General features: G+C 40.2%; 1 protein-coding gene across 5 annotated transcripts in view; it reads right to left on the reverse strand.

Moving 5' to 3' along the window:
* Window positions 1-25,570, reverse strand: part of SLC4A7 (solute carrier family 4 member 7) — a 92,495-nt gene extending 66,925 nt beyond the window's left edge. For all 5 annotated transcript variants that reach the window (XM_088164365.1, XM_088164350.1, XM_088164353.1 and 2 more), the window contains exon 1: window positions 25,353-25,570. In XM_088164365.1, the coding sequence (XP_088020491.1) occupies window positions 25,353-25,400 (48 nt within the window). In that variant the 5' untranslated portion in view covers window positions 25,401-25,570. The remainder of the gene's footprint in view (window positions 1-25,352) is intronic.
* Between the last annotated feature and the right edge of the window lie 1,121 nt (window positions 25,571-26,691).

The following is a 26,691-nucleotide window of genomic DNA, read 5'->3' on the forward strand; positions in this document are numbered from 1 at the left end:
ACAAGCTATATATTCTTATATTCTTGTTCAACAAAATAAACCAAGGCTTCCTAAAAAGAAATCCCTTTTTCTTTTGTCCCCTCTTGTTGAAAGGTAAAAAAAGCATTTATGTTAGTTCCAATTAATCTCATGTGTCCTCCCAAAGTAAGGTGTCTCTGTTTCATGTATTTTTTCCTTCCTTAAGCCAACCTTTGAAAAATGCAACCTTTACTCCAGCAGATCAAATTCAGACCTTCATTTCACTCTTTCCCTCTTCATCACTGACATACCCAATCTCCTCGTCCCATCATAAAATGCACAGGAAAACTGGCTCTTGGAGGAGTTATCTATAACTTAACCTTTAAGACATGCCACTGCCTTGCTTGTTCCTTTTTCTTCTTTTATTCTTACATCTTGTTTGATGAGAATTCTAGCAATGAAGCTGGACTGGTGCCACCCCAACCAACAAACAACTTGGACAAAACAGAACAAGTAACATAGTGTCCATGAACTTGATGCAAATACATTGTGCAACTACTGAAGATGGTATTTATCACCTAACTGTAGAGAAATCAGAAGGCCACATTCAGTTCCTCTCATTGCCTCAGTCCAGAAAATTCTCTAACCATAGGCTAATAAAAGTATTCTAGGATAGTGCTGACAAGAGAGTTTAAAAGTAGTCTGTTTCCACTCTGTAAATAGAAGCTCACTCTAACACACGTATACATCTTTTAACTTCCAAGCTACTGAAGGCCTCTGTGCTGTCATACATAAATGGCTATAAACGAAATTATTCATACAGAAAGCACAAAGTTAAACATATATCAGATACCCTAACTCTTAGTGATCTCTTCTAAACTGGGCATCCTAAATCACACCTATTCTTTCCCTAACACAGAGCACAGATTCATGCAGTTCTTCAGCTGCTCAGATGAATACTGAAACAGCTGTGCTGGACTGTGTCCTGGTGGCTCTCCCTTACTTCACTGAACTGTTCCTTAGCATAAATCCATATTACAAGTAATTCAATTGCTACAAGTAAAAATAAGTTTGTGTAGGTTGGGAGTGGGTGTGTGAAGGGAAAAGAGGCTGTCTTTTCCTTAGGGATAGAATAAGAGGGGTGGGAATCACAAATTTGATTTTTGGTTTTCTATTTTTATAAGTTAGAGAAAAAGTACTTGTTTGGTTTGAATACTTAAAGAAAAAAAACTCTCTGAAGCAGCTTATTGAAATTTCTTTATGGTCTGTAGTCAACCAATTCTTTATTAACAGTCACTCAGTCTTGGAACAAAACAAACCAAAAAAAACCCACTCAGAAGCAATAAAAGCACGTTTTTTTCCAAACAGATGGAAGTTTTTGTCTTTTAAGTCCCATACCAAAATACTTTGTGGATAAACGTCTGCTCTTCCCTTAGAGTAAATACCAGGAAAAAAGCTCCCCATCAAATGGAGAACAGCAGAGCAACTTCAAACTGCAATTGCCTCAACATGTTTAACTACAGAAGTATTCTAAAACAAACTGTAGGCAAATATATTCAAAACTATCACATCCTTGAACTTGTTCAGTGACAACAATGTGAGAACTCAGAACAGAACTATTTGTGCTTGAGTAATATTTTAACCATACATTTGATGCCGCAAAAAAATCTCTAAGAAGTGTATGAGGGCTTTTTTTTTTTAAATAAAAGAAACATAAGTACCTATCATAAAACATACACTTTTTCCTTCAATCCGTCCTTCTTAATTTTCACTTTTATATCCCTTCAAGTTCTACTTATTTGACCTTATCTCAGTGTATAAAAGCATACTTTCGCAAAATGGGTCCAAAAGAGTATGTACCACTTATCTAGAAAAAAAAAAATTCATCCGAGGTCTTTGAAAAAGTTTTCATCTTTTCCCAAGTGATATACAATTCTGATCCCAGTCCATTATGGAGTGGCAGTGAACTGCCTTACTGCAGGGTCTGCAGAGTGTCTAGCAGGCAGAGCTGTGCTTAGTCTGCCATTCTGAAATGGCAGGACATTTAAAGTAGCTGCAGTAAGCAGGACTGAGCTCTCAGCAGGATTTACCACTGAGCTGAGCTCCAGCCCAGCTGCTATCCGACACATCAGATATGAGCACAAGGAAACTGAGTGCTTGTTTGCTTGCAGAGACCATACTGACATACCCATACATGCAGCTCTGTAAACTCTGTATCTATTGATACTTTAAAATCCTGGTTTGGGGGTAGGGAGGTGGAGTGCTAAGAGTTACATCCATAGTGCAAAATCAACCCTTCCTTATGTGAGCAAATTAGATCAGGGAGTTGGAGTTGATGATCCCTATGTTTCCCTTCCAACTCAAATCAATCTGTGACACTATGACTATCTTTTCTAACACTGCAGCCCCAAGAAACCAACCCCGACCACTGCCACCCTTCTTCATGCAGTGAAGGGACAGCATCTAACAAGCTCTAAGCATCTCTCTTTAGGAAAGAATTTTAAAAAAAAAAAGCAAGAAGTAATTATGAGACAGCACAACAACACTTCTAGATGAGGCTTTATTTTGGAGGGGGGGAGGGTAGCCCAGGCCATGGGGGCAGTCAGGAGGGAGGCAAGGTGCTAGGGGATTAAGATGATGAAGGGGGCAAGTTGTATGTCACAGTCTAAAGTTCATATGTCAAACACCTCTTCAGATGGTTTTGTTCAGCTTCTTATCAAAGGGGAACCTATTAATTCATATTAAGAAAACTTCCTAGGAGTTTCTTATTAAAAAGAAATTAAATATAGGGTATTCTTCTAAAGAATCATTACTGCCTTAGCAAGGGAACACAGAAACCCTTGCTAGCAGTGGCTCATCATTTAAGGAATTAAAACTAACCATAAAATCCAAAAGCCTTACTGTCTGCAAGTATTTTTCAGAACATAATTTCTACATAACACCTAATTCCCAAGACATACGTCTGCACAGCACGCTTCAGCTTGCCTCAGTTTGCATCGGCACGTACACATGGAACTGGGTTTTTCCAAAAAAAGAAAAGAAAAAAGATAGATGTATTCTGTACAGATATTCTCTGGTGTATTGCCCCAGTAGTGGAGTCTTGGGCTTCTCAAGCACATTGCAGGGCAGCTTTTAGAAGCCACCAGGATGCTGAGAGCAAACATGAGGCAGATCACTAGCTTAAGCCCTCCTGACATTACACAATTGCACATCATTTGGACAGCTGAGTAATTATTCTCTAGAGATCCCACTGAAATTTATAACCTGAACTCTCATTAATAGCAAGATTACTATGTTCTCTAGTGTACTACTTGATTAATCACACCACATTCTGATTTGAATACACTGATGAAGTAGAAAAACAAAAGATGTGTGTAAACTTTTCCAGGACATGTTCCAGGATTCAAAACCATCCCTCAGTACAGATGGATTCACCATGTTCCAACAGAACCCCACCAAGATCTTACAGCAGCATGTATGAGCATGTGGTCAGCTCGTCTTTCACCATGTCACTGAGCTAGGGCTAGGGAAGGTTGGATGATGTGATTTGTTGGGGTTTTCAGGAGGTTGGGTTTTTAAATTTCAGGTAGTTTTCTGTTAGTTTTTTTAAAGGGTGGGGGAGGGATGGTAGGGAGACACAGAGGAATTCAAAGCTGCTCACTTTACAACTGTAACGTACTGCCTTTAGCTAAATTCATCTCCGGGCATTTTGGCAGCATTTTTGAGAGATATTCTGGTTTTTCTTTGCTCTACAACCACTTGTATAAATATTCTAAATTATGGAGTGGTTTGGGCTAGTAGGGGACCTTGAAGATCATCAAGTTCCAATCTCCCTGCTGTGAGCAGGAACACCTTTATCCGAGTTGCTCAGAGCTCTAACCTGGCCTTGAACACTTGCAGGAACGGGGCATCCACAACTTCCCTGGGAGCCCTGCTTCAGTTCCTCACCACTCCCACAGTAAAGTTTTCCCACACATCTAATTTAAACCTACTCTCTTTCCACTTGATCCTATTCACCCTTGCCTTGTCACTACATCCTCTCAAATAATCTTGCCCCATCTTCCCTGTAGGCTCCTTTCAGGTACTGGAAGGCCACAATTAGATCACTCCAAAGCCTTCCTTTTTCCAGGCTGAACAATCCAAAGTCTCTCAGCCTTTCCTCATAGATGTGCTCCATCACTCTGATCAACTTGGTGGCCCTCCTCTGGATTCACTCCAACAAGTCAATGTCCAAAAATTAAACACTTATCCTCTAGATTAATTCCCTAGACTAGATGGCATCATTGTGAACAGCTGATGAGTCCAGATATGAAGCAGCATAATAAGAGACAGATAATTTTATCTTGTTTTTATTGACATTATTTAAAGTGCTTGCACAAGAAGGCCTTTCCCTGACAGCAGATCCTCAGGAGGTAAACAGCAAAAGAAAAAACAAAAAAATAAATAAAAAAATTCAAACCATCCAATCACTGAGTTAGGACAAATTGCTCAAATACAACCAAATCAAACTACACCCAAATAGAATAGCTCCTTGACAAGACCATCAACCATCAGCAGCTAATAAATAAAATAATTCTTTCTATGAATGGTGCAATTTTTGAATGATCATTCATCTGTATGTCATAATCTCACCAATTCACAGGAATTTAAGGCTTAATTCTTCACGTCTAGTTTTCCCTGTGTCTCAAATTCTCTATTCATGTAAGTTATGCTGAGGAACTTTACAGTATTTGAAATCCTTGTAGCATGAATGCCAGTCAGATTACTACCACTGTTACACATGCTGAGTATCAAACAGCCACCAGTGTAATAGAAGCCTCTACCACAACAAATTCACAGCTACCTAAAAAAAATAAGTTTTAGCAACCCACACATATTTTATTAATAAGGCAGACAGCACCAGAAAGCTGAAATTCCTGTTTTGTGCTAGTACTGACCACAATGCGAACCCACAACACACCAGATCAGGGAACTGATCCAGCAATAAAATTGCACCGATGGTATTCTGCCACTTCAATTCGGATGCCATTCAATACCGGTGAGATGCAGGCAGGGGACACTGCTGAGCCCAGAGGTAGAGCAGGGCCATGGGCTAACTTCAGCAAAGCCTGACTCAGACTGTAGTGGAGCCACACACTTCCACTGCTGTAGCTTCACACCTCAGCTTGGAGAAATGGCGAGGTACTAGGCACAGCACCTTCCACTCTTCTCATAATATTCTGACAATGCAACATCTTTGCCTTACCTTGGATATGATACTTTTCTACTTCTGCCCCCTTTGCCTTTCCTCACTCTCACAAGCACCAGGCTCTTTCCCTGACCTTGCACACACTAACAAGATGCCTTCCTGTCTAAGGGACACTCAGAAGCTGAGGGGGCACATCAGCCAAAGCCACATGCACACACAAACACAGGAAACATCCCAGAGGACATGGTAATAATGCTGATGGTATGCAACATCACAGAATGAACTTCAACAATCATCACTCTGGTTACTTCAGAAAAGCAGGCATAACACTGTCACTTGAAAAGAAACCAAAAATTCTGTGCTACTGTCAATTTGGAAACTGTGGAGACTTAGAAGTGAATAGAAAAGTTCAATTACATGAAAAATGAGGCCAGACTGGCCACAGTCACTGATATTATGCACTCATGCTACTACAAAGTGCTGGGCAAGGGGAAGCTGCCCAAGAAAATCCCAATTGTGAAAGCAAAGTCCTTCAGTAGAAGTGTAGAGGGGAAAAATCAAAGTTGGTGATGCCTGTGTGTTTGTGGAATAGAAGTTCTTGTCTTTATTAAAAAAAAAAAATAAAATAAATAAATAAAGCAATGTGTAAAATGAGCCAAAAAAAAAAAAAATCACCAGCATTGGTGGTTCAGTGGAAGAATTCTCATCTGCCAAGCAGGAGGCCAGGGTTCCATTCCCAGCCAATGCAGTTGGTACTTTTAGGGAGGTGATTCCATGACTCCAGTGAGACCTCACCTAGCTCCCAGCACACGAAGGACATGAACTTGCTGGAGAGAGTCCAGAGGAGAGCCATCAAGATAATTAGAGGGGTGGAGCACTTTTCCCTGGAGGAAAGGCTGAGAGAAAGTCTCTTGCACTTCAAATGGACAGAGAGAAGACTCACATTAGGCATCAGGAAGAAGTTCTTTGCTGTCAGGTGTTGAGGCACTGGAACAAGTTTTCCAGAGAAGTTGTGGCTGCCCACCCCTGAAAGTGTTTAAGGCCAGGCTGGATGGAGCTCTAAGCAACCTGGTCTATTTGAAGGTGTCCCTTTCTATGCTAAGGGTCCTGGAACTAGAAGACTGTGCCTTCCAACCCAGACCATTTTTTGATTCAAAGATTCTGATTACAGAATGAACGTGTAATTCAGTTAACATTCATTTTAGAAAACTAAAACTGACAAGTCTTTTTTCAGCTTGTAAGGTGGTTTTTAAGGTTTTGTTTGAGTTTTTCAATGGCTTCAGAAGTTGAATCAGCTCATATACGGGAAATGAGACAGGATGTAGTGGGAATTACATTTTTCCCTTTCAGAAATCAGGAACTAGTTAGTCTAGCTCACCCTTACCACGAAGCCATATTTTAAGATACATGCTTTCTTGCCAAAATTTCTTCCATTTTCCTTTTGCATTTCTAAAGCACAACAGTCTTAAAAGTCTGAAAAGCCTGAAATAAAGACATTGCTAGACAAAAAATGTCAAAACTTGAAATTTCTAGGAGTCAGTCCAAGGTCCTTCTCAGAAGGGCCACTGAAGGGACATTTAAAAGGAGATCCACTTCTGTTTCATATTTGTCTTGCCTAATATCTTGTAAAACTATACAAACGAGCTCTTTTAGTTTCTGTTTTTAAAAAGCAAGCAACTGATTTTTTGATGTATTAAGGGTAATGCTTTCACTATGTCCAACTAGAAGGTTTCGGGAGAAGTCAGTTGAAAAGTAAACTGTTGATTCTGACACAACTGATTCATGCATGCCACTGCACATGGTGCTTATTTTACAGCAAAGTTCAGCTGACAAAATGCAAAGGGAAATTGAGACACAGATCTAAAATTAGCCAAAAAAAAAAAAAAAAGCCTACCTCTTTTGAAGCCACTTCATTTTTTGCCTTGAGAACAACTACTGATACTGGTTTTAGTATTTAATTCATTTTTGTTTTGTGAATAGCCATGTAAAACAATCTACAACACAGTACTTTTAAGACACATATTTCTCTTGCAAAGAGAAAAAAAATGCTGTAGGATTCTATGGTAAATTTATGACTTGAAGGGCTACTTAGTAAGAAAAGCTGACAGCATTCAACACACGGCAGGCAAATCAGATGCTCTTCATTTGCTTTACACTTAGAATTCTTACTTCAGAGAACATTAGAATGGTTTGCATGGGAGTTCTGATCAGCCAAGAACTATTAAAATGGTGCTCTCTGAAAACGCATTTTTTGTTATTTTAAAATGAACAACAGAAGTCATCCATCTTTCAAATAAAGCCATAGACCACATTTTCATGCACCTTAATCTGTACACTTCCATCCAGTAGCACAAATATATGTTCAAGGAAAGACATTGAGACAACAATTTTATGTGAAACTGGAGCATGTACAACAAAGAACTTAGGTTTTCTGCTTTCACATTGACTTCTGGAAGACAGACAACTATCTAGCCTTGCATAAAGTCTACCCATAAAAATTCTGCTGCCATGGTTTTCTTGTAAGGCAAATTTGTACATGTAGAGTAAACTTACATCAGCCATGCTCATTGCTATGCAGCCATAGCAATTCTGACCAGCCCTAGAACTCTAAAGCTGGCATCAATAAATCAAAGTTATTGTCCTAGACACAAAGTCTCCTCCTGCACTCTCTGCCTGAACTTGAAACAGCTTTAAAATGTCCTTACAAACATAATTGATACCATTAACAGACAAAAAAGGAAATACCAAGGCAAATGCACAGTAAACCAAACATCAAGACAAATACCTAAAATGTATCATCCAGACTGGAGATCTAAGCAAAAGACCTTCCAGCAATATGAATCAAACATACTACACCCAGTGCCTACAAGAACTTTATCTTAACATTTTTAATCCAGGATTTCACAGCTAGCAGGGAATTTTTCCATGCTGAAAAGAATGCAAGAGTTATTCTAGTCAATGGCAACCAAATGAATTTTCTACACATATCAGATAAGGAGAAAAAGAAAGTAAAGAAAAATTGCATTATGTTTCTCATGATTTAGAAACCAAGCTTCCAGAACAAGTATTTCTTTCCAATACTATCAAATTTGTAGAGAAGCCACCTACACAGAATCCAATACTTCCTTTTACTGTGGCATATAAAATATGAACAACACAGCTTACAGCCCGGGGGTGTGTTATGATATCAAATAAATTTCTGCAATCAGATATCTTAATTACATATGCATTTATGCAACTTTAAATGTTCAACTGGGTTTTTCTGGGGGGGGAAGAACATCTTTACATGGTGGCTTTTGGCAATCAAACACAGCTTTCCATAATCCAAAAGACAGTTCTACCTCAAACTGATATAGAAGAGAATTTGACAAAATAAATATGAGATACATGAGAAAAAACAGTTAAGAGCAGCTTTATTGAAACCTTCTCACCTACTCACAAAAGTAACATGTAAATAAATATTTAAATAGGAAAAACTTGAATATACTTGTCCTCTAGGAACTGCCCATGTTTCTAATGATAAAGTTCCTTTTTCCAGTGTTACTTCATTTAAGTCTGGGCACACACAAAGAAAACAACCTACCCACCAAAATAATTTCTTCAAAGGACTGACTCTGCAAAAGAAAATCAACTGTCTGTAAACCAGGTTGGAAAAGTATCAGCAACAGCAACTTGGAAAAATCTCCCCTGTACAAAACAAACAGAATCAATCTGGCTTCTACTGCACTCTAACCTTAATCAAATGAGATCGTATCTGAATGACAATAAGACATTCAACTTTAGCAGAAAATGGTACCTTTTTATTGACATTTGAATACACTTTGATATCTGGGGCAGCATAACATCATAGCTTTTGGTTATCTTAACATCAATTTCAGTGCTTTTGTCTGAGATATATGTAATTCATTAAAATAGAAGAATAATTTCATATCTGATTTTAACAACCTTTCACAGACTTTAAAGACAGAGGTTTCCAAAAGGACCTGTCTTTTCAATTTGAAACACTTTCATCGTTGGTTATCAAAATCAATACCAGCAGAAGCATTGTTTTGTGGGGTTTTGGTGGGTTTTTTAAAGCACATAAAGCAAAATTATTCAAGCACAATGAGACAAATAAACGGCTATTTTAAAATACTTATAACTAGGCCAACTGTCTACTAAAAGCTTTTTATGCCATCTGAGGTCCCTGTGCATTGACAGGAACTCAAAGAAAGGGTAAGATGCCCTTTTTTCACTGGGACAGAACAACAGTGCCAAAAGGAAGCTCCCCAGTTAAAGGAAAACTGAACTGTAGTTCACTTTAGAATTACAACATCCATACCAGGACACTAGGGAGAACCTGAAAGCAATCCACTTCAAAAATCTCTTGCATACTCTGATTCTGCCATTAACTCTAAATTTTCATTCATGAACAAGTGATTTAGACATACAAGGGATGAGAACTTTTTGCAGACAACCGAGGTATCAATGCTTAAACATTTGAAATGTAGTCATATCCTGGGAAAAAAACCATGGCATTCTGTCAGTCTGCCTCAGATAGGAAGCTACTGTACAGTAGTACAGAGAACATCCATCACTCTTCTCCATTCCTGCAGTCTTTTTTGTTGACTAAAATTATGAAGCTGCATACTCAAATACCAAGAAAATTATGTTCAACAAAAAGCAGTTGAAAAGGCTGCAATGCTTCTTTACCCTTACTGTTTAGGAAACAAAACTAAGCAGCCTGACAGAAAGTTTGCTCTACATATTTGAAGCTTTTTACTACTTTTGGCTCCATCCATAATGGATGTAACTTCTGGATTTTCAGTAACATGTGTTAAAATGTTATTAGCAACTTACAGACATTCATAAACGTTCCTGCTCTCCTAAACAGAATCACCCTGGGCACACTGAATAACAGGGTGCCACACCATAGTTCAGACTTTTGGAGCCACTATGTCAGCAGGTTTCACTTCTACTCTGGGTATTAATTTGAATATGCAAGATAGCCCCACATTTCTAAGAGTCCTTTTAGAAGCATTAGGAGACAAAGATAGGCATGCAGTTTTCAGAGATGTCATTAGCCACATTCACAGCCCTACACTTGATAAGGAGGATGGAGGAAGAGGGTAATGGAAGAGCGTTCACTAAGGATTTCCTAAAATTACCTATTTTCTTTTTCTTTAAATAATAATTTTCTTACCTCTGTGTACTTACTGATACTTTAAAGTAATATTATATTCTATAACTAAGCTTTCCCATATTCTTTCAGTTAACCATTCATGTATTTTCCAGGTGTTGCAACTGAAATCTTTTTTACTAATGTTACCAAGAGAACTGTCAATGCATATTAAAAAAGCACAAATATTTACTGTTGGACTCAGAGATCTTAAAGGTCTTTTCCAACCTAAATGAATCTCATTTCTATTATTCTAAAGGAGAAACATCAGTGCTTACACTGCTAAAGTGGAACATCCTTAATATTTTGTATTAATTCTGAAGCATCAGCTGAAACACACTCTAACACTCACATCACGTCAAGACTTTATGAACAAAACAGCAATAAAGTTACAACTTAAAAAAAAAAATCCTCTGCTTAAGTTGCTTTTATTGGAAATTTATGAAACCATAGAGAAAAATTTTAACTATTGTAAATTAGGAAGCCACTGAAGGGGCCATACACAAAAGGATATTACTAATACCTGATCCAAGAAGGCATGAACATAACTCACACTATACTGTCTTGACAATCAGGCACCACTTCTTTGCAAAGCGAGTAGGCCTTGAATTACAGGCATTCTCTATTACAATAACAGAGATACACACAACAACAGTCACCAGTATCTTAAACCAGAAACCTCACTTAGTCCTCAGCTGCCAAGGAAGACAAATTGCTCAATCCTCAGCTCCTCTCTTGTGCTGTAGGTGTATGCTATAGCACTTTCTAGGATGAAAAGAAGACTTGATTGCTCTCAGGTGAGGGTCTTAGAACACCATGACAGGACCAATTTTCCAGTTTAAACCAAGCAATTCCAGCTGTTTCATTACATCTAGTCTCTGAACAACTTTGATATACACCACTGTTCTTATTCATAAAACTTCTGACAAATTACCTGCTACAAGTAAGTTTAACTTACAAAATTAGTAGTGTTCACATAACAAAGATCAGCTCCTTATCACTGATCAATTGCACTAAAAGCTCTGCTTCTTTTACATGGGCTCGTTTAGAGTCTTGTTGCTTCACTTGTAACCAACAGTTTTCAGGTTTGGATTTTCTATGATTTGGATTGATATAGGATTATTGACCTTTTTATGATATAGAATATAAAGCATCTAACTTGTTTTGAAATTTTTTGTCCCCACTAGTGGTACAAAATTAGGAGATCGCTGGTCATGACTATCCCAGAGCATGATCACTATGTATATCAAAGGAAAAACAAGATTATATTTATAGGTTCTTTAATTTCTGGAACTTCTAACAAAGCTGCCTCCTCAGAGCCTAGGGGGTTTAGAACCATTTTCTTCAGTAATATAACAACACATGTCAGAGAGAACCAACCAAAGAATATAGTCACATACAGGGCACATTTACATTTCAGCTTTTATTACTATCTGCCTAGAATTAATACACTGGAAAGCTGCTGTGGGTCTCTCCCTAGAACACACTTCACTTGGAGCTTAGCAACTCATGCCAAAGTTGAGAGATAGTAGCACAGTAACACGAGGAAGGGCAATGTTATACTACTTAAAAGGAAGTCAGTTTTCAGTTACACATGAAGCAGTATATGAAAGCAGAAATACTGCTGAGTTGCAAATGCCTCCTCACTTTAACTGAGAAGCACTGGTCTACAGCCACCAAAAAAACTTCTCTCCCTGGTGCAGTATAAGTCACAGTCACTCTTGCCGGTATACGGAGTAAGCACATCAATTTTTCAGTCACGAAGCACATTTTTATAGAAAACATGCTGTGGAAATCCTTCGACATCAGATTCACTGCTCAGAACAGGGCACTCAGTGACAATCCAGTTCTTTCGAGGCCATCTGCCAACACAGAATCAATTAAGTTGGAAAAAGCCTCCAAAATTATAGAGATCAACCTTTGAACAATCATAAACAGATAAGGTTAAGGATGGAAGTCAGGCAAACCTCTCTAACAATGAAAAGCACTGGATACCAAATAATAAACCACAATAAAGGGGAAAAGGGGAATTATAGCCCTGCCAAAAATGCCTAAAACTTGTCTCTCCTGCTTGTTGTTACATGTTAATTTTCCATGGGATTCTCAAGAATTACCTTGACCACAGAACCTACAAAAGACGTCAGCAAGCTCTGCTTTGCCCCATTTCACCTCTCACAATAAGCCACTTTCTTGACTTTCTGCAGTTCCCAGATTATTCTCCTCTTTTCTATCTGATACTTGACTCCAAGAATACTACTGGACTTAAAAATGTTCATTAAGGATCTGTTAGTGACATGTTAGATTTTTACAAAAGTATTTTGATGTAGAGCTCTACAGGAAACAAGTTCTCCAAATTAAGGTCATGTCCATTATTTTCTCCAACAATACATAACTTCTTCCATTTAAATTTAGTACACCTTAAAGATAAATACATACACACACAAGTTCACCACCAAAGAGCCATTGTTCAGCTTTCATTAAATTGTACAGCATATTGTATACATTCATAGTACTTGGATTTTTTTTTAAGCAACCCTCAAGACCGGAAGGAAATTTTTTTCTTTCTTCACCCAAGAGCCTGTTTATACCATAGTACAACTGAAGCTGGAAACAGGCTCTCTACATAAAGTGGCCATAATACATACATAATACATAAAACAAGACTGTTAACAGTCTTACAATTGATCCTCTGAGCTTGACTATAGCAGTAAGACAAGCCACAAGACAGAAGCAAACATGCCATCTTGGAGGTATTGTATTTCTTTACTCTTTACTAGAAATTCAAGCATGTTGTACACTTGTACCCAGAAATAAGCATGCATACAAACACAGATTCCCTTCTGTCACTTCCAAAAGTACTCAGCTCCACAGCCACAGCGCCCTTGGGCTCTCAACAGCACCTGACACCTGTACTGCCACTGCCCCAGATCTTGCCACCTCTGCAGCCTCTAAAATAAACCTCTATTTGGAAATACTGCCACCATTCTCTAGAAGCCATTTCTGAAAACAGATACACATTTTCCTGGGTCCTTGGTGCTTTCCGTGCCACCAAATTCATCTTCTGGCTACAACCTCCCCCAGCACCTGGAAGTGGATACTTGTGACTTTCCTCAGAATATGTACCAGTGGCAATTTCAATTTAAGAGTATTCTGCAACAATCTCTTAGGGCAACAAGATCACAATTTTAGCTATTTGAAAAGTTATTATCTAAACAATGGTCATCAAGTACAACAGATTTCTTCCAAGAACAGCCAAAGATAAAATATGGGTTTTTTTCAGAAAGCTGAAGGTAATTATTTGTTAATATATCAACCCCCAGCACAGTTTTTAAAGTGAGACCTAGTCTTCCACCCCCCTCCCAGAGAAACACAGATAAAGAATTGATATATGTGGACTAGAAAGTAGGCCTGGTTTGAAGACTACTGTTTCCACATGCAAATGCTCACCTTTACATTGCCTCCAGGATCTGGAAATTTATAATCATCAGGCACAAAGCCTAGGCTACCATAAATGCAAATATGGTAAATATCCAGTCATACAACAAATCACTGAATGTGACAGAGAGAAATTCATCCTCTTATTTAGCAAAGCAGCATATTTCAAGTTATTTCTGTATTAGGACTAGCTAAAATCACATATACCAAACAGCTTACACTAAGTCGGCCCCATTGCCAATGAGAAAGCACACTGAACTTTCTTGTTTTCCTGGCTTTTCAAAACCTTCTATCAATGCAAACCAGAGAATACAAGTAGGAGGCAAGATGTATTCTTTGACCTTGAGCATATCAAATTTCCTCAAACCCCTATTTATATTTTTCCCTTCATTTACATCTTTATAGCAAAGGGAACTTACTCAGGATCAAGAATTAAAGCCTCAGACTAACATTATTTGGCTTCATTCACAGAATATGGCCATCTTCTTTCTGAACTATAAGCCAACAGGCTACCTAACAAGCTCATCTGTACTATGCAGAAGTTATAAAGAATTGGAATTTATTTGTGTCCAGAAAGGGATTAAGTACATCTAGCCACATCAAACAAAATGTTGTTTGACAAATAAAGTTTCCTATCATGTCAAAATAATTTGGTGGTCAGCTGTTCCATTAAAAAAAAAAATAGCATCCTACCCCTAATTAATTTCTTCTCTTTCCTGGTGATCACATTTTTTAAACTTTTTTAATGTGTCCTCTAAAGACTCAAACCTGTAATTTTACTTAGTTTAAAAATAAATCTTCATTCCACTAACTTTCAGGAAAAATACTCTCAACTTCTCAATAAACTGATCTTCAGCTGAAGCTCTACCTAAAGCATCTGTGTATAAAAACAAGGCGCAAAAATATTTATTCTTACAACACACAGAACCATGTATAGTTACATATTTCAGTAAAAGCAGTCAAAGTTGATGTAGCAAAATACACTACACAATATGCTGAAAAAAGCCCTCTGGTTATGTTTCTAAAAACACAAAGTAATTGCAAGCATTTCATATAGCAACAGCACTTAAGGCAGATGATGGATGGTAACACTGATGCCAACAAGCAAAAGAAAAGTTGGTTCTTCTGACTGACATATATCAGCAGTTTGAAAAACTCAAGGATTTCTACAAAAATCAGTTAGAACAGCTTTCATCAAATTGCTTGTAATTGCAATCTAAAATTAAAGCTGGTTTTGTAAACTTAATTTATAAGCTGAATCATTATCTATCTGCAATTCAACCAAATATTAATTATAAGAGTATCTGCCTTATTAATTTCCTTTTTGATATCTCTCAACTGCATGCAAGCACAGCAAAGTTAATAAAAATAAACAAGCTGAAAAAGGAAAGGATCTCTGCTACTCTTGGGTTTTATCACTTCCTTAAATGAGTCATAACAATCATCAGATGTTATCTGTTTGTTTTTATTTAAACAGTTTTAAAATTCATGACTGGTAGGGTGTAGTCATTTGACAAACAAAATGAAGAATTTACTACTAACAGGAATACCAACTGTGGCTATTCAGTAAGAAGTTTCTCATTTCCTTTTTCGTACACAAAGTCCGTCTGGAAATATGTTTGACACGTTAAAGAAATGCATGTGCTTACATAATATTATATCCTCACAAAAGTGCTACACAAGCCAAAGGAAAAAAAAATTCCAAAAATCGGTAGCTTAAAACAAGAAGTAAGTTTAAATACAATCTTTCCAATAGCTTTTTTTCTTTAATAGAAACAAGCAATTAATCTGGCAGTAGTCTAAATAATCCTACCTTTTTGCTTAGACTGCTGAATAAAGAATTTGCAATCAGTCCTTTGACTTCATTATTTAGTCAGAGAATCCATAACATACCTTCTTTTAAACATTCTTTCTGGTAAGCAACTAGAAAAGAAGATCCTCTAGTTTTGTACTCACCCTTGTAAGCACCAGTAGCATTACTCAGTTAAAATCCCTCTATAGAAGAGACAGAGATGAAGAAATTCCTAGAACATGGACTGAAGCCACAGTGTTTATACCTATAACAAACTAAGTTTACAGATATCACAAACAAAAAAAAAATTAGGTTTTTCAAAATCTGAAGCATCTCCAGTATGGAAGAACTGTTTCTGCTCTACATAATGAGGTATTTTTTCAATGCTATTAAATAGTTCCAGGTAAGGGAAAGAGATCTGTTATTACAGGTACACGATCTGGCAAAAATTTAGCATGAAAATCTGTTGTGTTTGGTCCCTCCAAGCTGAGAGGCCAAGAAGTTATGCAACACCAGCCAATGCAACAGCACCAGCCAACTGAAAACTTTAATGATTATTGTTACTGAATATCTGCCTTGAAGAAACAGCAGTCGTTACAAGTTGCCAGTACTGAAGTTGTTAAAGCAATATTGACATGACATGCCCATCAACAGCCAGCTGCAAGTAGACCAAAGAATTCACATGAATATACGTGTTTTAAACCTATATTTTGAAGAGAACTGGATGGTAGTGTAATAGTTTCACAACATAAACCTGGGCACAGCACATCCATCTACCAGGGCTCGGCCAACAGATGTCACTGCAGTTCACAGCCAAAGCTACAAAAGGCCCCAAAACACCTTTCAAGTTTGTGCAATGTTACAAGGTGAAGTCTGCAACACCAGCCAAAGGAACAGGTACATCCGAGATGCCAATTCCAAGAACTGCTTAGGGAGAATGTCATCATCCAGATGCTAGCCTGCAGGAAGCCCCTGCTGCTCCTCCCTGGCTCACTGCTGTCAATCACAGTGGCCTCCTTCACCCTATGGGAGGTGTGCTATCTTTGAGGTGCTGAGCAGGCCAGGTGAGAGCTGCAGGAGGAGGTAAATACATGGCACAACAGAGAAGATAAGATGAGCAGGAAGTCCTGGGAGATCTGTTTGCCAAACAATGTTTTAGAATAACTGAGGCTCATCCAATCTTCAAACTATTGGACTTTCCTGCTTATCCATATAGACACCAGTGACACTTCCAAAATGCAATTACTGAGCAAATCGAGAACGACTGTTGAGCACTGAGGGCCAGGAAGTGGTGGTTCTCAATCTCCCCAGTGAAAAGCAAAAGGCCTTAGGGCAGATTGGATACATCCAGAGGGCCAGTACATGGTTGTCAGCAGAGCTTTTATGCTATGACCACAGAAACCTCTTCCAGGAAGAAGGATCCCTCTGACAGTGTGGTGAGAGTGTATTTATCACCAGGCACAGTAAGTCTGAGTAAGTCTGGAAGCGGCCTGTGAGCCCATCTCAAGTCTTCTACACAGCATGGGAAGTAACAGGACTTAGTCCATGCACCATTGCAGAGCTATAACCTCATGGGAATTAGAGGGTGATGGTGGGACAGCTCACACGGCTGAAGTGCAACAATGGAAGGTCAGAGGCTCTTAAGGAAAAAAAGCCTGGAAAAGTAAGGAACTTGGGTCTCAATCTGTGCAAAGGGATGACTGCAACACACCCTGCCTTACTTGGAATGAGTGACAAGGCATTCAAGACCCTATAGGTATGGATCAGAGAACAGTCCAATATGGGCAACTTTGTACTAGGTGCCTACAACAGATCTCCTGATTAAGAAGGGGGTAGAAAAAGCCCTCATTTGAAAGCTGATGGAAACTTAATGACTGAAGACATTCCAAGGCCTAAAACGACTAGTATCTGCTGGTAGGGTATAGCCAAACACAAGCACTCAAGGAATTTACTCAAATTTTTTGAAAATTGCTTCTTGGTGCAAGTCATCCATGACCCAACTAGTGAATATGCTCTGCTGGACCTGTTGCTTACAAACAAGGAAGAAGCAGACAGAGATGTGAAAGCCAAAAGCAGCTTTGCCTGTAGTAATCATGAAATAATGGAGTTTAAAGTCCTGAGAGAGGAGGAAAGACAAATACTACAGCATACAATACACAACCCAGTACATAGTTACAACATGGCACTTCAGGAGAGCAGATTTCACCTTGTCCAGAGATCTGCTTGGCCAAATCTCTCAGAAGACCACAACAGAGGGTGAAGGCAAAGCCTGTGAGTACTGGCTGACCTTTAAAGACAACATCTCAAAGCACAACATGCAGGAATCCAAGCAGGCCTGACAATGGACCAGTGTGAAAGAAAAGGGAACCAGTGGCTGAGCTCAAATGCAAAACAGAATACATGAAAGGTGGAAGCAGGAGTGGGAAGAATATACAGACATTATCTAACTGTGCAGGGGTGGAGTTAGATAAACCAGAGTTCTGCAGTGGTTGAAAGTTATAATGGATGCAAAGGGCACTATAAAGGGGAGAAAACACACTTTAATTTTTTTCATTCAAAAGATAAGTTATACAGCAGAAACAGAAAATAAATCTTTGTACAACAAGGTGTTATTCACACCTGCATCTGCTAGCCATCCTTTAATCAAAAATGTAAGAGAAAATCTAAAGAATTAAGTCTTCTAAGTGCAAACTGGAAATCTGATCCGTTAGCAATAAATGTGATTTACTAGCTGTATTAGCTTACTCATAACCCTATCTAAAAGAAAGAAATCATACACGCTTCCACTTAGCATGATTTTTGAGATCCAGAACACAGCAGCGTGAATCTCTTGATATAGCAACACAATTTTTGCACTGAGAAGCAGTCACAGTTGAGAAATGGACACCAAACAAGATTCTATTACAACAGCTCTGTGAACAGATTTGCTTTAACCTCTTTGGTAACAAGGACATACGTGCAAAACAGGCTGATTAGAGATCCTCTAGTCTTATTATTATAATATGCTAGTGACACAATCAGTGTGCTCATGATGTTCAGAGGTAGCACTTTTTGTGGAAGCAAATCACTTTTTCTAGCAAGGAATTACTGGTATCATTACCCCCGCCATAACCTAGGTATTCACAATAACATAGCTGCCTTTTTCTTCATCCCAAAATAGATCCCAGTCAAGACACAGCCAGCATATATTTAGTAGACATTAGTCATGGAAAATGAAAAGGAATCAGCCTAGTGCAAAAATGAGTAAGGGAAAAAAATCTTCACTTTACATTTTAGGGAAGCATAGTTTTTTAAGACAGTATTTCCACATACACACTCTAAATACATACCCACACAGTAAAAACGTAATAACAAAAAAACAGACAGGTTTTCATACAAGTCCTCAGTTCATCCCACCTGCAAGCAGATCTCAGCTACCAGATCCTCAGTACTATAGCTTCACTGTAAAAGCAACAGTAGCAGAGGGCAGAGTAGGTCAAACAGCACAATTCTAACATACAGGGGATGCTTCTCTGTAATTCCCATTTCCTCTCCACAGTTTCCACCCACATGCCTCATTCACAGGAAGCTCCAGTTTGTTTGGAGGCAGACTCCAGACATTCTGTTAAACTGGGACAACAGTTTGACAACAGGTGCCCAATCCGGAAGCATCTACTTAAGTTTAAAAAAACCTGCAAGTCTGTTTTCAAGTTTAAAAATATTCTTGTATTTCAGGATACTATCTTAGCACTACTGCCAAGAAAGTAAGTGTAGATGCCTTAGAGTACAACTACATCTTATGAAAAATATCAGTACTCATTCTGTATGAATTTAGAAAATTTAAACTCACAATAAGTTTGAATAAGAAAAAGTCCAACCAACCAAACAACAACCACCCTGAGCCACAAATCTCAAAATCTCTCACAGTAAGATTCTGGGAAAGAAGATGACTCACCAATACCTCACAAAGTATCATACATTGAGAGTTCAAATGAATACGTGAATAAGTTTCTACTTCAAGTTGGCATTGTGGTAATCTAAAATCATCTTCAAAGCAGAAGAGTGGGAGAAAGGGAAGGTCTAGGTGGTACATTACTAAGGATATAATGCAGAGGCAGAGTCAAACAAAAAGACTTAGAAGAGAGGATGCTGAAGGAAGATAATAAGACAACACAATGAGTACAGCACTGAGAATGCTTCTGCTAAAATGGGACTTGCTTGAATTAATAAGTCAGGGGTATTTCAAGGTCATGAAGCACTCCAGCATTGCTGAAATAAGACAACTGATGCCAGTATCTCCTAACAGGACAACCATTTCATTACATAGCTTTGAGTCACTTTAGTTTAAGGGGCTGGAGGAGGAAAAACAAAATACCAAAAAGCTTAAAAAAAATTGAACTAATAGCCTTTCCTAGGCAGAAATCACAAGAGCATCCAGACTGTCAGGTAACACCACTCGGATCAATGTTCCAAAAAGTTACTTCAGGCAACACAAGGTGTATAAAGCTACACAGCTCTACTCATGTGACACTGGACAATTTATAGAGACAACAGCAATTCCCACAAAGAACAAGCATTCACTTTTTTTCTCCACATTTATGAAAATGGAATAGTCTTCCTGCTGTACAGTCCTGGCACTATTATGGGAAGAATAAACATTTAGGCTTCTCTGTAGATAAAGAAATTAAAAAAAAAAAAAATAAGTTGTCCTCTACAGACAAAATTACTGAAAACATTTTAAGAAATAAAGTTTTCCAAACTTAGGTAAATAGACACATTGAAACATAACTAAAATGGCTCCATCTACTGGTTAAAATGTACATTTTGTAAGTTATGACACTGTAAAGCAGAGAATTTAATTCCCAATGAAACAAGGAACTCTGAGGGTGCCACACACAAACACAGGACTCTTAGACAGATAATCCCTTCTAATAACTGTTGAGATATGCCAGTGAGGTAGATTTGAGATTTGGGGCATATCAAACACGTGTTGGTTTTTTTAAAAAATAATGCAATGCTTTCATCTACTGGTAATTTTGCAAATGTAAATTTAGAAATGCAAATATTTAAGAATATTGTAACATGATCTGTAAAAGAATGAAAATTCTCATTTTACCAGACATTTGCTGATCTACACAGTTAAGTAGTATGTGGTGCTCATCTCTGTGTCCTTATTTACAAAACACTCAGCTGAAGTTCACTATTCGTATCACTATTTCAAAACATTAGCTGGACATCTATCTTAATTTTATCAAAAAAATCTGATGTGTCCCTAAACTTTGTCATTCCAAAATGTGCTATACCAAAAACATGACAATATACCTTCTCTAGCTACGTTTGAGGATGCTCAAAGTTATACCCTGTTTTGTCTTTTTTATCTAACACTAGTTATAGAGCAGTTCTCTTCACTAAGTATTACTACTGCTTCAGGACCACTAAAGGTCCTGTGCAACACATAACCTTGTGTAAGGGGCATCAATATCCAAAGGCCCACAATGAATTTGGTGACATATCAAAAGTCACCTGCAGAAGCAGATAAATGACATGGATATAAACCAACAACTACTCAACTCGGTACACCCTCAGCTTATCCTGGACAGAAAATAGAACTGCTACAATGAAGCGTAATGAAAGTTCTCAAATAACACAACAAGTTTTTGACAGCCATGGTAACTTTTCAAGAACTCAGAAAGACTGCCAGACATACACTTAAAAGCTTACACAGGTCCACAACACAGTGCAAGCTGTACAAGGTACGCACCGTACCCAAAGAGCACAACACAGAAAAGCAGCTTGTCTCTCCAAAGTCACAGCTTCAAGTCTGCAAGGCTGGCAAGCCAATACAATTCTCTCTGATCAGGGCTATTAAGCTAGGGCACTGCCACACAGCTATAACTCTATTGCTTTAACTTGTGCAGAGCATTTGTTCAGCCAGATGCCACAAACTTGTGGGGGAGGAGCGTTTCCTGCACAGTCCTCAATTATGCAGTACAAACATACCCTCGGTTACCCTTGTCCAGCCATAAAGGGAAAACACCAGCTTGAGCTTACTATGTCAGTAGGAAAAAAATTCGTATGAACCAGCATAATATTCTTCAGAGACCTGTCGTTTAACTTAACATGACAGAAGCCTCATGTTAAATAAGATGACAGCAGAGGACAGTGACTGTAACCCATCTGATAATGTGCATGCACAGCTGTTAAAAAAAATGTAAAAAGCTGTAGCCAACCACGTAGCCACTTCAGAAAAAGCACTGTGATACTAATGCCCTCTTCAGTGAGATAAGGCAGACCACAGTACTTCCCTGGTTTGATTAGGAAAGCCAGAAGGAGATCCCTGGAAACATGCCCTTCTCCAACAGAGCCACTTTCAGTTCTATCATCATCTACAGTAGAATTAATGATAAAACCAGATGTGTTTCACTGAAAGAAGACACAAACAAACCCATTACTTAACTATACCGCATGGTCTACAACCTTGTGACTACTTTGATACATATGATGCGGTAACAAATACTAACAGAAAAAAAGTTTCCATCTACTATCTATCTACTTTAAGATAACAAAGTATTTTGAAAATATTAACTGCAAAACATCTAGAGACAGAACTGCACTACATGTTCCTTTAAATGCTACGTACAGCTCTTGCAAAGAAGCCCTCCAAACTATGTGGTAATGAACACCATAATGACAAAAGCTAGAAGCTGGAACTAAGAACACTCATATGCAGTATCAACCATTTTTAATACCCTACCTGTAATTGTCAAACTCACCACTGTATAGAAAAGAAACTACCACGTCCCACCCCTATTTTAACAAACCCGAAAGAATTACCATAAGTAGATGTTAAAGGAAGAGGAAAAACAAGACAAGCATACAACTCCTCCTCCTCACACTCACAACCTCCAGCTGTTTTCAAATCAGATTTCCTGGGGCTGTTCTCATCCACTAACCTCAATGTATCTGTCTTCCAAGCTTCTTCCAACCTCCCCTTAAGTTCACATTGTATACACTGTATAGCAAATCCACCTGTGAATTCCTGCACTGAGTTTCTTTTATTTGTTCTGAACTTAGCACCTAAGTCTGATGTGACTGTGTGCCTCCTCTTCCATGTTCACCTACTTATTCCACAGGAGTTTTATAGAACCTTACCATATCACTGTTCCATCATCTCTAGTAGGCTGACAAGTCCTAGACTGTTGAATCCTTTATCATCTTTGAACTAATTTATATCTTCTTGTTATTCAGTGAACGTTTTCCAATAATAATGCATTTTTTCTAAGATGAGGGGCAGAACATCTAAGAGTATGTAAGGTATGAAAGAACCATGGATTTATGCAGTTATGTATCTTTTTCCTATTGTATTTTCTAGTCATCCCAAATGCTCTGATCATCAGTTGCTCTCTGGTTGTAATAACTATCAGGCATTTGTTTCACCTTGCCCTTCCAACGCTCAAGTACATATTACCACCAATCAGGTTCTTCAAAGCACCAACATTCTAAACACTTATTCATTCTCTTCTGTAAGACTGGACCTAAAGTATAAAGCGAGCAAGGTTAAAGGATTTTTCTGTATTTTTGATAAACTAAATGGGAGGGGGAGGGGACAGCATGTGGCTGACAGAAGTGCTCCTCCATAAGAGAGCCACCAGATCTTAACTCATTACATATCTAATACTCTATGAATACAGAAACAACACTGGAGGGAGGAATAAAAGAAATTTTTAGGGACTCCTCTGTTTGATTAAACTTCTGTACTTTTAAGCCACAGCAATGAAGCTCTCAGACTTGATCTGCACTTTTTTACAAAGTCCTTTCATCTTATTGAGATGTTCATTTCTGAAAATGTTATGCGCATGTAAGCAGTTTCAGTAAGCTTTGCTAGCAGGAAGGTAGCCTGTACTGTCAAGAAACACAGGATTAGAAAAATTAAGTCAAGCTTTATTGTCAAAAATACTTCTCTTTGGACTAAGTAGCTCTCTTGTATACAAAATTACATCTCTTGCATAGGAAACCACAAGTCCAATACTGCTATACTATGCAACTGCCCAAAGATCAGCATGTCCTGTCTTTCTGTAAGCCATTTACTTCATCTGTTTTCCCCAGAAGTTCCTTTTTTCCAGTTCCTACCAACTCTTCTGCCCTCTCATTTTTCTAACCATTTCAACTCAGCTGGAATTACCTCCCAAATGCACTCTGGCACAAAAGTCAGGTATTGCTGTTGCAAGGAAACCAATCTGGACCACTCCACAGAGCATCTCTATTCAAAACACCTGTATCAAAAATTACCGTGCAATAATATAGGAGGAGTTTGTCCCCAAAAAACCCTATTTTTCTTACATTTTTCTTTTCTAAATGACTGCTGCCAGACCTGACAAATATGCCTCAGGGCACACTGACTTTCATGACATCTCTAACACTCTTTTCATTTGGATTCACCTGAGGGTAACCATTACCATCTTCCACTGCAACCCTACACTTGAAGCTCAAAGTTTTTCAACTCCCTCCACACAGCTCAGCATCTCTTTACTATACGGGAGTATTCTCCTGCCAGCTAAGAAGAGAGACATCATACAGAGGGGAAACATAGTTTTAACATGAATTAAACCTATTAAGCAGACTGCTCTCACACAGAATCTACCTCGAAGAAGTTAACATGAATTGGGAATATACCTTTTTTGCAGTATAAGCAGCGACAAGATGGAGAAATGGTCTAGAACACATCTGCAAAGCCTTTTGACATGAGTACAAGCATTAACTTCTGAAGTCAACATACAAAGATTGTAACATTTGCAAAATACACGGCCCTTTGAACCACTAAATTATCAACGCTCCTGTTATAACAAAGGAAAAACACACTGAACATACTGATGTCACAGGAAGCAAACACTTCATTAGACTGCCAATTTTATCAAATGTGACTCAAGTCTCTCCTTGAAGAGTAACGGAAAGATGATGAAAACTCATGTGTTTTCAGTGTTATTCCACGGTCCGTCACAGCATTCTTTGTGTTACAAACTACACATCCCTCCTCTTCAGGCACTGAAGACAAATCCCTGTGTGACACCTTTTTGGAAAAGGCCCTGAAGGAGAACATCAGAGTAAGAGCTCAGAGGCTCATTAACAAAATCCAGACCTTGAGTCATCTGAAGGGAGGGGAAATTACAAGCGTGGAACCACATGTATTTTTCAGCAGCACAGGAAGGCAACACATGCCCGCTTCACTGAACCACTCAGCCCGAGAAGGAAATGAACCCAAGCTCCGTAGTTTTACCGATGTCCCCCTCCCTTCCACTCCCCAGGACTAGAAACCCGCCGGGGAAGGGCGCCCACCACCCGAGCCGACCCCGCCGCCGTGCAACACGAGGACAAGGGGAAGCTCGCCGCTTGCCATGTGTGCGCACTTCTCCCTCGCCCAGGAACTCGTCAGCCAGCGGGGCAGGGAGAAAGGCGAGGCCAGGGGCGGCCGCGCCGCCCACCGCCGCCGGCACAAGCCCTGCGGGGCTCTCACAAAGGAACGGGGGTGTGGACGGGGCAGCCGCGGCCGCCGAGCACACGGAGCCCGCGGCCGAACAAAAGGCTCCGGCCCCGCCGCCGCCCCCCGGGGATGGCGGGGGGGACACGGCCGCGCGCACGCGGCCAGCAGGCGGGCACACCGGGCGAGAGGGGCCGGGACCCCCGGCCCCGAGGGTCCCGCCGCCGAGGGCTGGCGAGCCACGGCAGGGGCCCCGCCGAGCCCTCCGTGCCCCGGCAGAAGCGCAGCGGGACGACCCCCGGGCAGGACGCGGGGCAGCGCTGCCCCGTGGTGGCGGCCCCTTTGTGCGCCCCACACCCCCCGTTACCGTGGTGAGCAACGGTCTCATCTGCTCGCCCGCCCGCTCCTCTTCCATCGCGGCCCCGCCGAGAGCGCCCGGGAGACAGAGCGAGAGAAAAGGGCGCGGAGCGGCAGACGAACGCCGAGCTGGAACCGGACGCGGGGGCTGCGCTGCCTGGCGGAGGCGGGCGGCGCCGGTGCCCTCAGGACGGGGCGGCCGCGACTGCTCCGCCGCGCCGGGGGCTGAGCCCGGACCGCCTCGGCGGCGCGCCCGCTGCCCCCGCCCCGCGCCGCCCGCCGGGCCAATGGGAGGCAGCGCAGCGCGGCCGCGGCCCCGCCCCCGCCCGCCGCCGCCGGGGCTGGGGCAGCGCGGGGCGCGGGGGCGGCGCGCTCGGTCCCACGCGGAGCCGCGTGGCGGGCCCGGCTCCCCGCGCCGGGAGCACCGGCGGGCGCAGGAGATCAGCTCCCGGCGGGACCGGGTGCACGGGAGGGCAGCGAGCTCCCAGCGCTGCCGGTGACTACGCCTGCTTGATGCTTGCATTTCTTTCCTTTTTTTTTTTTTTTTTTTTTTTTTGGACACCTTTCACACTTGCCGTTAACTTCTGCCAGGCTTTTACCACGCAAGCTGAAATTTTCCATGCCAGGTGTCTGCCTCGGGCTGATTTTCTTTTTTTCTTTTGGAAAAAAGTAACGAAAATAATTCAGTCATTTCCAAAAATAATGTTATTTGCCCTTGCATAAATAGTCCAACAATCCTTTATTCAAAAGGCTGGGGGGGTGGGAGGGAGCAGTGTCAAGATTGTACTTCTGGCTGCCCCTGTAAAGCTTTGCTCCAGTGAAAGTTTTTAGAAACAGCTGTTAACACTTGTCTAGTAGAGATAACTTTGCCTTGTCTGCCTCCGTAAAAATTACAATCTCCTTAGGCTCATTCGGTTGTGAAATACCATGTGCTGATGGGGCAGACATCCACACACAGCAGGTGAACCATCTCTTCATGCTTCCTGTTCTTCACTATATGCTCACGTTGCCCTGGGGCTCCTCCTTCCACCTACTCCCACTGCTCTTTAGGGGGATTGCACACTGTGGCTCCTTTTCACATTCTGACACTCTGCCTGGCCTGAGGAGAAAAGTCTTTTTTTGCCCACGGCTTCTGGCCGTGACGAGCTGTCACTGAAGCTCTAACATAAACGCAGGGAGTTGATGGGCACCAGCAGGGAAGAGAGGCCACAAAGCTCCATGTAACATAGGCAATACAGCCAGTTCCCTGGATCACTTTGGAGATGCTTTGGGGTTAGCGTTTGTTACATATAGTGTCTGAACTCTGAATGGTTGGGAAGTGTCAGGAAGAAAATAGCAGTGACTTCACT

Source organism: Sturnus vulgaris, chromosome 1 (assembly GCF_052056855.1).
Source record: "Sturnus vulgaris isolate bStuVul1 chromosome 1, bStuVul1.hap1, whole genome shotgun sequence".
In the NCBI taxonomy this organism is placed as follows: Eukaryota; Metazoa; Chordata; class Aves; order Passeriformes; family Sturnidae; genus Sturnus; species Sturnus vulgaris.